This window comes from Camelus bactrianus, chromosome 2, assembly GCF_048773025.1.
Source record: "Camelus bactrianus isolate YW-2024 breed Bactrian camel chromosome 2, ASM4877302v1, whole genome shotgun sequence".
In the NCBI taxonomy this organism is placed as follows: Eukaryota; Metazoa; Chordata; class Mammalia; order Artiodactyla; family Camelidae; genus Camelus; species Camelus bactrianus.
In genome coordinates, this window is record NC_133540.1 from 69,235,123 (window position 1) to 69,250,641 (window position 15,519).

A 15,519-nucleotide genomic window follows, 5' to 3' on the forward strand; every position below is an offset into this window, starting at 1 on the left:
CTAAGGGTTGATGGTGAGAGAGACAATGTAGAGGAGATTTCATGTGCTGTACATGTAGGTGGGCTCACCTTGTTGGGGAGATGCGGCTCCACACTTGCTTTTGACTGTGAGAGTATTATAGTCAGAAATAAGCAGTTGAGTCAAAAGAAGAAGGTAGTTTTTGAGGGGAGATAAGTTTATTTGATGTTGATGCTGAGGCTAGAGTGTTAAACAAAATGGGTAAAATTTCTGATTTCATGAAGCTTAGAGTTTTGTGAGAAGGGAAAACAAAATAAGCAACTAACTTAGTGCACAAGCTAATTTGAGATAGTGATGGGTGATAAGAAGAAATCAAAGAACATGACATGTTCTTAGAGAGAGACATCAAGAGACTGAGATTGGGTGGTCAACAATTTCTCTCTGTCCAGGAGGCATCTTCCTGGAACCTAAGTGTCAAGAAGGAGAGGGACAATCTTTTCTAGAGAAACGGAGAGCAAGTGCAAAATGCCCTCGGGTGGGACTGCATTAGGTGTGTTCAGAGAAACAATTACCAGTCTGTCTGTCCCGAGCTTAGCGAGGAAAGGACGGGAGGGTTGGAAAGGCGACATTGAGGCTGGCAGCAGTCAGATCAAGCGGGTCCTTGTTGGCCTTGGTAAAGAGTCTAATTTCATTCTCAGTCAATGCAAAGGCATTGAAGGATTTTAAGAAGCACGCAGGTGGGGGTAGAAGGTTGTATATGTGTGACCTGATCTGATAATTGTAGCCAGAGTTATGGATGAAATGCCCAAGGGAGCGACTAAAGGAGAGAACCTGGTAAGTATCTCACCGTATTCAAGCAGCAAAGAAAAAGAAGAAAGGTCAAAGAGGTAGGGCAGGGAGCAATCGAGTGCTAATGCACAGTCCCCAAGAGAGGAGGAGGTTTCAAAAAGGAGGGAGTGGTGCAATGAAGCCAAGTTTCAAAAGAGGCCAAGAGGTTGAAGAGGCCCCGTCATCAGATATATCATATTATTTCCCACTCACCAAATGTTATAAATCCAACTTTGATTACTGAGGGAATGTATTTAGTCCAAAGCTGTGCACCCCTCATGATATATGGCATTTACACTTACATAGAACAGAAAATTTTTTTGATATGAGAACTGGATCCATACTTATAAACACTGTAGGAACACCTTCCAAATATGTATATTTCTGTTGCATTTTGTGCAAGGATTTCTTCTCATGGTTTCTATTGATAGAGTTATTCCTATGTGCTTTTATTCTCTCCTGTAGAACTTCTTTAGGAACAACAATTAAAATGGAAAAAAAAAAACAAACCCTGAAGTTCATGCTAGGCACTGGACTAGGTATCAGTTATGCAGAAATGAATAAGATATGCACTGTGCCTGACATTTGACCCTGCCTTCTAGTGGTGAAGAAATATAAACAGGAAGAAGAGGAGAGAGCAATAGGAGGTGATATGAGGGGTTTATGTCCAGGATTCAAAGTGCGGAGGCTTTCAGAAGAATGGATGTTTGGTAGCTGAAAGATGAGTAAGAGTTACAAAACACTATGGTGAAGTTGTGGGAAATGTGACGGCCAGGTTCATGTGTCAGCTGGCCCAGGCTACAGTTCCCAGTTATTCAATCAAACCCTAATCCAGGTGTTGTTCAGGGAAGCCTTAGCTCTGTTATTAGGCCTTTCAAAGGATGGAATCAGGCACACTCAGATTATCTAGGATAGTTTCTCTTACTCAGGGAAACTAATTTTGTACTTAATCACATCCAGAAAATACTTTCACAGCAGCATCTAGTTAGTGTTTGATGGAGTAATTGGGGAATGTATTCCTGGCCAGGTTACCACATAAAACTGACCATTCCTAGAGAGTATTCCTGGAAAGAGGTAAGCATGTGCTAATTGAATATAATGCTGAATTTTCAAATCTTTGTTGGATTCTTTTAAACTACAAATCATACTTTTAGTTAACTAGTAAGGATTAACCTTAAGTTTATGTTGTCTTATCTATTAATTGTTTGATTTCTGTAATATTCTTCTGAGTGATCTTGTTTTATTCTTTAGATTCCTGACATTCAAAATAATAGTACAGGATTTGTAAATCTAACCATAAACAGAGAGTAAGAAAACGGTAGAACTTTTTTCTTAATTCACTGTGTAAGTCTCTATACATATTAGCAAACCTGTCTGACATCTGAAAATTAAGCACTTTAAAGTGAAAGTCAAGTACTAGTGAATTATAAACACGTTATTTACAAAATCAGACTAGTAGACCATTTTTATTATAAAATTCAGATTATCATAAATTTAATATCTTTTATTTCACTATTTCTTTTTATAAGAAAAATTCCATTGAGAGATAAAGTGCAGCTTCAGCTATAAGAGCTAGGACGGTCCTGAGATATAGAAGATGATCCACAAATATTTATTTTTGAACAAATTTTGAGTAAGAGAGTAAACTATTTTAGTTCAAAGTCAAGGGTCACAGAGATCAGGAAGTTAGGGCAATGGAAAACTAAGAGGAAAATGAGATGAAATGAGGCAGAATGTAATAAATGCTATGTAGCTACAAGCAACACGGTCTCTGAATACAAGTTTTAGTGCAGTCATCTAAGGCTTTGTGAATCAGTATCAGTTTAATTTAGTGAAGAAGCCTGTAGTGGTTCTTCTAGGCTGAAGCAATAGGTTACACATGGGATTGTTTGATTTCTTCATTTTTTAATTTGAGTACACATTACTCAAAAACACATTAAAAAATAGAAATTATCCATAATCTAGCATTTGAAAAACCTGCTCCAAATAGAAGATATAAGTTCTCCCTAAAGCTCTCCAACTCTTCTCCCCAGAAGTCATGACTGTTAACATTTTTGAGCTTTGGCTTCTTAGCTATGCCTTATGCCTCTTTTTGTGATTTATCCATGTAGCCATCTACACACACACACACACACACACACTTCTTTCTCTCCTCTCTCCCTCCTTTTGTCTTTCTCTCTTTTCTTTCTTCCTTAACAAAAGGTGGCATTATTCTATACAGATTGGTCGGAACCTTGTTTTATTTGCTCGAATAATGGATGCCCTTCTAGTTTAGTACATACAAAGCTGCCTCCTCATTTTTATTTTCATTGGTGAAGCAGTGTTCTGTTGGAGGGATATATAATGAATAATTATCTAACCATTCTTCAGTTAGTTGTTAGTTGTTCTTAGTATGATTTAAATAGTTAATTACAGCTGACTTTCGTTGTAATGGATCATTTTTTAAAAAATAAACAATGCTGCAGTGAACATCTTTGTATATATTTACATTTTGATGACATGTCTATAACATGGATTCCAAGAAATGGGATAACCTATTTGGAGGGATGCGTAGGTTTAATGTTTTTTTATGTTGTCAAATATTCTCTATCATGATGCCAATTTACACTACAGCCAGTATATGTAAATACACATTTCCTCAACACCTCATCAATCATTTAGTATTTTTAGCTAATATAATAAGCAAAAAAACTTACCACTTTACTTTACATTGTATCTATTGTTATTTGAAGAAGGGAGCAAATGTATCTTTGAAAAAATTTTCTAAGAGCATGGTACATAGATCACATGGCAGAGGTAGAGATTGTATGCAGGAAAACACTTAGGAGGATTTTATATTAGTAAAAAATCCGAAATAATAAAGGCTTAAACTGGGGCAGAAGGAGGTGCCTTTCTTTCACAGATAAGTGCATGTCAAATAGCATGCTGACTTCATGTCGCTATTAATAATATATGGGCATTATTTGGGTATTATTTTTTTAAGAGCTGAGAAAACCTTTTTTCTTTTGGAGTTAGAAATTGTGCAGTACCTCCAATTGTGCAATATATGTAAGGCATTATATATTCAGCTACTTAAATTTAAATGATAAGTCCATTAATATGTTGCTTGAAATATAGACCATAGTCTTTGTCTTCCAATGGATATTTTAATCAAAATATTAAAAATAAGCTGGAGTTTCATTCAAATAGTTAATTCCAGTTGCCTTTTGTTGTAATATATCATGAATTATCTCTCTGATGGATGGGCAGCCAAATGCAGATAAAATTAGCTTTGCAGTCATTCATTTTAAATTGCTTTTTGAATCATTTGGAAGTAAATTCCATTTCAGAAGAATACACTTCAGGTCTCAGACAAAGAGATAATAGTCCTTTATTTTATGATGTAAGCAATGATAGTTTAAGTCTTATGATTCAGAAATATAGAAACTTATATATTAAGTTGATGAGAATTAAGGCTTGATATATAGTAATAAAACCAGAAACTTAGAGCTTCTGAGATTGATGTTCATAGCATAATATTTCCTGTCAAGAATTAGGGGGAATGAAAGTCTATAAAAATAATACATGGTGCAAAGTTTTCTCTTCTTGTATGTAAATGAAAAAATAAAAGTCTGTATGATATAACAGAAAGGGAAATGCTGAGATTTACCTGATATCAAGATAAAAATGACAATATCATTGTTGGGTAATGGTAGAAAGTGGAAAATTAAGTCAAATGTTAGGGGGCAATAAAATGAATAATAATGTTACATCTAAATCAAAAAGGCAATTACAGCTTTACGTTAATACTGAATTCAATGTACAGAATAAAACCAACTTTGGAAATTTTACTTTGTTAATCTGAATGAACTCTAAGTAGAAAATTGTTTAGCGATTTAATTAATCAAGTCATTTTGCCCAAATAACGTAATGCAAGCCATAGCTGCATCTGGAGTGTGCCTTTATACAACACGTAATAGTTTAGGATAACTGTGGCATGGTGTCAGAAATAACTTCACAGTCTGAAGCTGCTATTCACAAATTGAGTTCCTATCATCTCCCTGAAGACTTCAGGAGGCTCTATGGATATTTATATAAAGAAATAAAGTAGTAAGAGGATGCACTCACTATTCTCCCTGGCTGAAAAATCAAATTGTTCTTTTATAACTTCAAGTTTTACAGCAGGACCTTACTAGTATCAAAAAGCTAGTTTATTTCTGTAGTAAAATGAATTGCATGATAGGAACTGATCTCAGTAAACAGTCCACCAGTTCAAGGTAGAATCTCAAATCTTATTTGTTATTCTCACGTACTAAACAGCCCTCTAGTGCCCTGAAAAAGTTAACCTTGGTGTGGCAGGGATTTTACTTGTTTTGGATCAGGCCCATGGATGAGCACTGGAGTACATCCAAAGGGAAAGCCAGGAACAGATAAAACCACACACTTTCCCTTGTACACCATTGCAAACTCACTTGCTTAAAGAATTGATCAGCGCCTGAGTTTCTCAGTCTAAAAAGCCATGTCTTCTGGAAAACATCTAATCATTGTTAAGAAGCTGGGAAATACCAAGTAAGTTCTGAAGTGAATATCCCCTAAAAAAGATGTAATTTCAATTCTCGGACTTCACATGAATGCTCAGTTAACTGACATTTGGAGACAGGGCCAGCTTCGGGGGGGTGTGACCTGTGCTGTCACACAGGACCTGTGCTTGATTTAATGCTCTGCTGTCACCATCTCAGAATTCTTAATACATTTTTTACAAAGATCCCTAAATTTTCATTTTGCACTGGGCCACAAAGACTTCATAGCCAGTCCAGTTTGTAGATCTTACTATTGTTATGACACCTTATATTTGTAAATGAATTTGAGGCACTGGAAACTCTAAAATATCTTGTGAATCTGTTAGGAATGATCAAAATTACCGTTAATAAAAGATTTTTATTGACCTCCTATGAGTGCCTGGCACTATATTAGAATTACGGAAAATAAAAATGTAAATGATAGTGTCCCGGTCTTCAAAGAGCTTTCATACTAGTGTTAAGCATTGTTATGTATACTTCTGGCTTTTGAAAATGGGGAATAGTTGGATAACTCTGGTGGCCAAAACTGAAACGTAGATTTCTCCATATGTGAGAGGCAAATCCATAGTGCGGGACAGCTAACTGTTCAATAAGAGGTATTAGTAGAAGATCATCTGCAGATGGTAACTTTTTCCGTATTAAACATACATGGTATTTGAGATGATCACTTTTTTCTTGTTAAATACATATAGATGTAACCACGCTGGATTTTTAAGTACTCATTTTCCTTATAATTTTGGATAAAGAGAATTGACTTGCTTGTTTGATTTTTTAAAATTACTCTAGAAAAAGTATGATGAAATTTCATAAAAAGGCAATGTATGAAATAATACTGACGTCATTTTTTGTCTAGAGCAAAGAAAGTGTTCTCTTAGTATACTAAACCTGATGGTGGGTAAGTTGTTATCTGGGCCAATTTCCATGGTGGGGCATGATACCCAGGCCATCTGTTGCAAAGGAAGAGGGGAAGAATTTCACAACAGCCTGTGAACCTACTGATAATCAGCCCATTTGCACCTTGTCATGTCTGTTTCAATGTACATATTTTACTGACTCAGGGCCTTGAAAATTATCTTTATAAATGTCATTCTTACCCCCGAATTGAGTACTAGAAGTGATGTACCATATTTCCCAATGTGAATTAATCTAGAGCATAGACTTAAATATACTGTATATGTATTATAGGAAATACTAATAAACTCATATGCTGTGACTGGTTGAGGCATCTCTTTAGATCAAATTTAAGAGAAGTGCTTCATACAGAGACTAGAATGATATATTAAAGAAATACTGGATTTACGACGTGATGAAAACTCTTCATATGATAGAAATCGTTCCTAAGAAGTTACACATTAAGTGTTATTTAACAAACACCTTGAAAAATCAACACTTTATGAAGCCTCAAACCAAGACATGGAATTATTTCTCTTTCTTTATTTGTAGTGATTCTTTCATCTTAAAATTCAAAATGAAGGAAATGCAAAATTAGTTTGTCCATACATTTTCTAAATACATCAAATCATTGTTTTTTTCCGGGACTTAACAGAGCCCAAAACACAAATGTGACTTTTCCTCAACTTCCATTAGTCTTCCCAGTAGTTTACAAAGAAATAATCAGAAGAAAAAAATTTTTTGAAATGACTAAAGCAAGTTGTATCATTTCATTCACATTTTAACTTAACTGAGGTCAGGGATGAAGTGAAGAATAAAGAGATACATGCTTTGGCAAGGCAGGGTTGTCAGTTTTTAGTGATTCTCTGTCTTTCTGTACGATGTGAATGCATAAGTACTTTTGCTACATTATTGAGTAAGTAGACAACCATCTGATATCTTGCAGTCATCATTCCTTCTAAAGGAGCATGTCTCACTTTCTAAAACAATGACTGAAAGGCTTTTTATATTTTGCATGTGTGAAAAAATATATTGTTATGAAATACATACACATGTTGTACGTGTAAATATATATACCAATAGTAAAAAAAAAAATCGAGTTGACCCTCTGCGTTCATGAGTAATATAATTAAAAACAACAGATAACATTTTACAAAACTGGAGTCTGATATTTTGTGGCACTTTATTGATTATCAGCACTGTCCATCATTATGTAAACAGTAAGTGCTTCAGAAGAGAAAAACAAGGAAAAATGAAATAAGGCCTTCAAGACATCAGCTTTGTGCTGATGAATCTGTCAACACCGCAGTTCCCCATTCCTTTGCCTTTCTGAACTATGTTTATTAAAGCAGTCTTAAGTGTTCTTGCGTATTGAGTAAAGAAACTCAAATTGATGGAAATGAGGTTATTCTTTTAGTAAGCTGGCAGTTTGGATTGTTGATGTTCAACAATGGAAACACCAGAAATCATGCCCTGCCAGAAGAAAGCAAATTAAAGAAGCATAATGAGAAAGCAAGTTAGAGACAGGAAATATCATTTACATTACAAGCTCAAGAATTTATAATTATGGAGCAGCTCTGAAAGCTAGTTTTGTCTGTGATGCAGGTGAAGCCAGTTTTACCGCAAAACAATTTGGTAGAGACCAGACTTCATTACTATCTGACAGCTGTCTCATGTTGTAAATTTAAGAAGTCCTAAGCCAGGTTTCTTAGTGGACAGTTGTCCCCTTTACCAATGGCTGTCTCCCAAAACAGGGCAACAACTGAATGAAGGACGAAATTAGTTCCAAGATAACATCTTAGCAACCAGTCTTTAACTGGTTTTAACCAACACCATAACCTGTATTTGCTGCTGAAAATGTGTACTTTTAAAGAACTTGTAAAAACTTTTAATTTTGGCCTCGGAGTTTTAACCTTACTTATTAGCCTAGGGTGCTTATTCAGCTTAGGGAATTAATAATAGTTCTGTTCTCCGCTGTCCCTCATAGGAAGAAAATTATCATGCCTAACTTAATTCATAATATATTAGAAAGACTCCTTTTACTTTGACTTGCGTGAAATATGTTAATAGGGTTTTTAAAGGCGCTTTTATTATTTTATGTTTTTATTAGGAATCAGACAGAATCCAATTTAAAGAAAAACATACCTCAAAGTATGCAAATATCTCAAGTGGTTTTTGGGTTTTCCTTATTCAGTAGTGTTGGAACAGCAGGAGGGGAGCAATATGTTTGATAAATTTCAGTGCTATAAAAAATGAGACTATTCTTCATGTTAACACTCTAATATTATTAATATTCTAATGGGAATAGGTTTGACTAGTCATATAACACATATGATATCTGAGGTGTAGTTTCCAAATAAGACTAAATAGCATTGCTGGACTCTAGGCTCTACTGTGGATCTACTATTGGCTGACTTGATATTCATCTATATTTCAAGTGCTGAAAATAATTCTAAGCTTAATAAATATTTTTGGATGATTTTGGATGAATGAATGTATATGTCATGAAGTGGCATCTTTTGAAAATAATGGCAGATTTGAATCTGAACTTAAAGATCCTTAATTCATGTTTCTAGTATTTCATCTTGGCTCCTTGCAAAGGATTTAAGGTTTACCTAAGAGACTTAAACTTTTCAGATGAACTTTTCTAATAAAATTGCTTTTGCTTTGTCAGGTCTCAAGGGTAACACTGTGTAGTGGGAGGTATAGTGCTATGTGGGGAAGATCACAGTTTTTGAGGGAGACGAAACCTGGGTTTTGATCCAAGTTCTGCTATTTACTACCTGTGTTCTTAGGGCAAGAAAGTTATCTTCCTGGATATTGAGTTCTGCCATGAGTAAAAATGAGAATAATCATCTAAATCCTTAATTGAACAACCGATCAATAGACCTGACATACTGCCTTGTTCATAGGAGGCACTCAGATTACTTCGTTAGATGATTTACGAATCGTCGTTACCAGATCAGGTTTGTTTTGCCCAACGTGCAGCAAGCCAAAACACTCAGATGGTAAGGTTTGCAAGAAAGAGAGGGTTTATTTGCAAGGCAGTCAAGTGAGGAGAGGAGGAGCAAGTCTCAGAAACACCTCCCCGAAGGCAAAGGGCTGAGAGTTTTATGTGATAAAGTATAAAGAAGCAGGGCAGTCTGAGGCGTGGGAAGCGTGGGAAAAGGTGAGTGCAAAAAGCTGCAGTAATTGTTATGAGCAGTTGTAACTAAGCTACAGGCGTCTGGTCATTCAAAAATGAAGGGCCTACTTCATTTTTTTTAAAGGCTTACCGAAAACAAACAAACAAACAAAAAATGAAAGGGCTTAGCATGATGTGAGGGTGGAGTTTTGACATCAAAAAATCACCGGGCAGACACTTACACAAGCCCAGTTGGGAGGGTGAGTGGTCCTATCCAGTCTTAGCCAGCTCAGCTCAAACTAGACACAGCTGACTCCAAGTTTCTGGAAAACAACTCAGGCAAGCATCTTATTGTTTAGACTATGTGCCTCTTGGAGGACATGCAGGTTCTTTGTAGAGCTTGATTAGTGAAGGCAGGTGAAATGGATTTGACTAAAAATTACCCACAGTTTCATTATTTTTAAAAGAACAGCAAGTAAAAGGCAAATGGCTACAATGTTTTGAATATTTTTCACTTTCTTTGTTTTACCAGACGATGACTTTTTTCACGAACTCCCAGAAACCTTTCCGTCTGATCCACCTGAGCCTCTGCCACATTTCCTTATTGAGCCTGAAGAAGCTTATATTGTGAAGAATAAGCCTGTGAACCTGTATTGTAAAGCCAGCCCCGCCACCCAGATCTACTTCAAGTGCAATAGTGAATGGGTTCATCAGAAGGACCACATAGTAGATGAGAGAGTAGATGAAACCTCTGGTGAGTTTTCCATTGCATTTGGACTGTTGTTTAGGATTCACTTATTCCTTTGGCATGTTGTCATATTGTTCTTTCAATTATTGAAATTGAAAATGGAGTTAACTGTCCTTTGGCAAAAAGTTTTAAATCAGTTTGGTTAAGATTTAGTGATCTCATTCCATGCATTTGAGAAGTACAATATGATGAATAACTTGACTTGATTCCAGTTGGACTACCTAGAATTAAAGCATGATTTATGCTTAAGAAGATAGATGATGAGAATGAATAGACTGAATTATGGTATTTATTTATTTAGTAAAAGACGCCTCTGGATTTCACTTGTATGTCAAGTCTGGTGTCAGGTTTAAATATCCTGGGATTGAGGAACACGGTAAACTAAGGATAAATGGTACTTGTTTACATGACTGTCAAAAGTTAATAATTCACATGCATAATTTCCCTTTGTGTATTTTTAAACAATTTGTAAACATTGTAGGTTTAAAGTATTCTGTGTCTTTAATTTATACCTAAAAATGAACCCTAATTACCTAACTCTTAGCAAAAGTTAGATTGAGAGTGATTAAGAACAGTGATACTGTGGATCCAGGAAAAGAAGTGGTAAGTGCAGCCTTCACTTGAGTGGGTCTTGATCAGAGAATCTTTGCTTCTAGCATTATTAAAACCCCTGACTTTATTGCTCTGTAAATATCCTTAACAGTAAAATACTGAAGGCATATAGAATATGAAGTAGATCTTCATAAACTGTGGGATTTACATTGGCAATAAAGGAAACTTTCTTGATAGCAAATTTTTATTCCACAGTGGGTAACTTAAGATAGTTGTAGAAACTCCTAGAGTTATTTTAAATTAGAAAGATGTATATCTTTCTGAGATGGTTTAAGGGTTTTTTTTTTTCTCTCCAGCAGGGAGAATAACAATTTGAACTTTCAGATCCCTTCCAGATCTAATATTAAGACTTTACTATTCAATATTTCCAAGCTAAATAGTGATAAATATGATAAAAGTGAAAATATTTAAATATCTTTATTTTCTTTCATAAATACCTCTACATACCAAAATAGATAACATGTTTTCAAAATTCAGTTGTAATTAATTCATATCTGTATCCAAATGTTGGACTGAGGAGGGGCAAGCAGTGACCAGCATCTGAAGGAGATCTGCACTCAATGTCTCTGACAATAAAGAGCTCTTAGGTGATGGTACATAAAGAAATAGAACAGACTGTAAGAGGACCAAGAAGAGGCATCTTTTAAAAAAGCATGTGAAACACATACTTACCTACCAAAAATGGTCTTAGAAAATCAGGTGGCAGCTCTATTTAAGTGTTTGTCAGTTTGTGGATCAATATGCTCACTATGCAAGATGATGAGTGTAGAAATAACTGGTATCCAACTGTACAGTCACTTCCTTCAGGGAATTGTCCCACCTCTTGGTCTAATTACTCAGTAATAACTCCACCAGATGTCGTCGAAATCTCGAGGGAATTGAGTTTTATTTGTTTCAGCTCATTTATTTGTAAAGACTTCAAACACACACATTTTAATAGAAAGAGGAAAAAGAAATCACAAAACTAAAATGAGAGTTATAAACATACTTAGGCTTATCTTTACTAAATGAAAATGCTTATAGAGGCAGATTATAAATAAAAACAAAACCGCTCTGATATTGAGTACCTCTAGCAGCATCATGCTATATTGGTAATATAGATGTGTGTGTGTATTTTTATTTTCTTTTTAAAAAGATATTTCCTTTTTATAAAGCATTATATTTTTATTATATCCACACAATATTAATTAATATTGCATATGCCAATGTTTAAAAATACTTCCTAAAGCAACTATAAATGAAAATATATGGCATATTTTCATTAAAATTTAGGATGGGATAGATGAGAGCTAAGGAAAGATGTGACAGCCCTAAAACTTACACAGTTCTAAGATTCATAGATGGTGTAGAATGCAGTGTACCTTTTGTTGTCTTTTGTTTTCATCCAAAATTATGTGAGAAAGCTAGCAGCCAGGTGAATGCATTACCTTTAAATTTAGGAAAAAGATGGAGATGCCCACTACTAGCATTATTTGGTATTGCACTTAACATACTAGTCAATGCAATTAGATAAGACAAACAACTGAAAAACATAAAAATTATAAAGTAAGTGGGAAATGATCATTTGGACAAATATTATAATTTTGTAGATCTGGAGAACTTACATAGTTTCAAAGGAAAAAATTGAAAAAAAATCAAGACAATATAGCAAAGTGGCTGATAAAAGATATACATAACGCATCAACTTTTCTAAGTACAGCAGATAGGCAATTCAAATTATAATGGAATAAAGTATGTCATTTACATTGATATTAAATGTGAATATACATTTATAATAACAATGTAAATGAAAAATGTAGATACAAAGCTAATAAGAAATTTGCAGAATTTCAGAAAAAATTTTTAAATCTACTGAGAGGTTAAAAAAATATGACTTGAATAAGTGGAAAGACATACTTTGTTCTTGGATAGAAAGACAATGTTTTTTAATGTTTGCTATTTATAAATGAATTCATAAAGGCACCAACATTGTATGAAAAATAATTTGTGAAAATAGCTGGAAGAATTCTGAAATAGTAGTGTAATAAGGGAATCTTAACTCTTTATAAATATAACACTAAAGAAATTTTAAAAATTTAATCTTAGCAGAGCCTGACACACAGATTAATGAGCTAAAATAGGAACCAGGGAATAAGCATCTAAGGCATGTTTAAATGTGGTGAAGGTAGCTTTTCAACCCACAAGGTATGCAGTTGGAAAAGTAAAAAAATAAATAAAGCTTGGATTCTAGCTCATTCTTTAGAATGAAATAAATTCTCGATGTTAGGGCCTAACATCATCATCATCATCATCATCATTGTCATCATCACCATCATCACTAGGAGATAATTTTGGCAATTTATTGGTTGGTTGGTTTCAGTGGTGATCAAAACCCTTTTAATGAAGACAAAACCCAGAAGCCTTATAAGAAAGCATTATTAAATTTAAATATCCAAAGCAAGAAAACCACAAAAACCACGGGACAGACATATATTGATCAAAAGGCTGATTTAGTTAATATATAACTAGCTCTTAAAATATATTTAAGAAAAAGATCAGCAACCCACTAAAAAATCAAGCAAGTCATGCACATGGAGATGTAGGAAAAGAAACGTAAATGGTAAATACGCATTTTAGAAAATGTCAAGATCAAAACAGCATTAGTATGCCATGTTGATGAAGGGGTTGGGTAGGGTGTATCCCATACTTTGTTGATGAGGTTGCAAATTGGTACAATCTCTTTTGAAGACCAATTTGAAAATACTTATCAATATTTAAATGTATATACTCCTTCACTCCGTAACTGCAAGTTTAGGAACTATGTAAATATAAAATTCTCAATGAGCACAAAGACCTGCAGACAACGTTGTCCACTGCATCCTTGTTGCAATTACTGTATCGAGGGCTGTTCATCTCTAGGATAGAATACTTAGCTGCTTTTTAAAACAATGAGGTTTTTCCACATGTGAAGCTGTAGAAAAATCTCTCTGATAAAATTTGAAGCAAAAACCAAAGTACAGAACATTGCATGCAATATATCCTTATTAAGTAAGAAAGAGGATGCGCATATATTTGTCTGTGCACTGGGATTTTCTGGAGAAATAAACAAGCAGTTGACAGCTCAGAACCTGGGGTGGTAGGAGACTTCTTTTATCGTTTGATTTTTGTTCAGTCCTGTGAATGTGTTATTTTCGTGATAGATAATGAAACCTGAATTTTAAAAGCCCAAACTAGTTTATTGCATCTCTTTGCCTATTATCATAAATCTCCAATCTGTACAACTGCTGGGGACAGCGAGGGGATTCGTAGGACTCTTGTATTAGAGTTCTTTGATTTCCTGTGAGATCAGGTAATTGTGAATGGAATTGAAATTGCACGCTTGGTTTTGGGGTTTTTTCCTCTGAAGTTAGATTCACCCAAAACTTTGGTCACTTCTCCATTTAATATAATCTGAGTATAGTTTTGTTGTGGGCCTTAGTGGTTCTTAATATCAAGAAATGTTCAAATACATTAAGTCTTGAAATATATTACAAATCAGAGAAATTTTCTTGGCATTTAAAATATCAAATTGGTTATTAGAAGGTAGGACGGGGAGAAGTCACTGCAAACAAGTTTGTTTTTATAGATACTTCTACCTCAGAGTAATCATATCTGGAAGTGTGTTTAGTGGCAATCAGATACATTGCCTTGCAACTAAGAAAAATCAACTGCATTCAGTAAAATCTCCATGAGAGATCTTTTCATTGAAAAACTACAATAAAACAACAACAAAAAAAGAACAAAAGTTTCTCTCCAACTCATAAAATTCTTCCTTTGAAAGTATGAAGGTATTCAGTGTGCTCTCTTTGCTCTGAAATATTAAGTAAGTGATTATTTATACTCACTGAGCAAAGCTATGCTATTGATCATAAAATGTACTGATTAAAGATCATTCATTACTGTTATTGTTTGCTTTTCCATTATTTAAACCACAGGTGCATTTCTGGCAAATACGTAATATAGGAAACAGAAAAGCAGAAAGCAGCGTATATTAGATGGTTTAGAAATGTTCATTATTTGAAAGCTCTTGATTTGATAATATAGTAACAAATACCTATGTTTCTCCAAAAGTCCATAGAAATCTTGAAGTGCTCAAAATTTTATGGTTACATTTTTAAGAAAAACTCAGACTTGACTGCTTGCTTTCTATTTACTTAAAGTCGTTTCCACCCTTGTTTCCATGGTACCTAAGATTCACCATTGAAAAGTAAATATTCTGCTCTATCAAAAAGCAAGGGAGTTTAGAAAACCTTGGTTGTTTTGAAGTTCTAGAAATCCCTAGGTTTTCCCTTATCATCTTTCATTATTCTCACATCAGCAGAATATTATCAATAGGACGAACACAACAATAAAAAGAGTTCCAAGCTTTATATTGAATGCCATTTAGTCATCACAGCAATCTTAGGAGATAATTTTGGGATTCTCCTTTTTCAGATGAAAACACTGAGGCTCAGCAGAATAAAGAAACTAATCTGCCCCAGTTACATAGCTAGGAGTTGACAGAGCGAGGATATGAACCCAGGACTCTGATTCCGAAGCCTCTGCCCTTGGCCCTGTAGCCAGTGTTTCCCTAAATTCTGCCATAACTGTTGAATGCAGAACTAAGTTAGACTAGAAAAGAGCTTGTGATACAATCATCCCTTTTCTCAGGGAAGAAAATCTGCTCAGTATTTATCTTTCATGCTTTCATCTGCTTTCCTTGCCTTGTGTCAGGTTTTTCATATGTGACCCTTCGTGATTCTTTAATGTAATAATTAAGATAGTGCTTAGAATTTGATTAT

The 15,519-nt window shown here is 34.6% G+C and overlaps 1 protein-coding gene across 1 annotated transcript in view; it reads left to right on the plus strand.

Annotated features, from left to right (window-relative positions):
* The window catches only part of UNC5C (unc-5 netrin receptor C), a 338,296-nt gene that overhangs the window by 176,717 nt on the left and 146,060 nt on the right, over positions 1 to 15,519 (plus strand). The window contains exon 2 of the mRNA XM_074343589.1: positions 9,893 to 10,114. Within this exon, the coding sequence (XP_074199690.1) occupies positions 9,893 to 10,114 (222 nt within the window). The remainder of the gene's footprint in view (positions 1 to 9,892; positions 10,115 to 15,519) is intronic.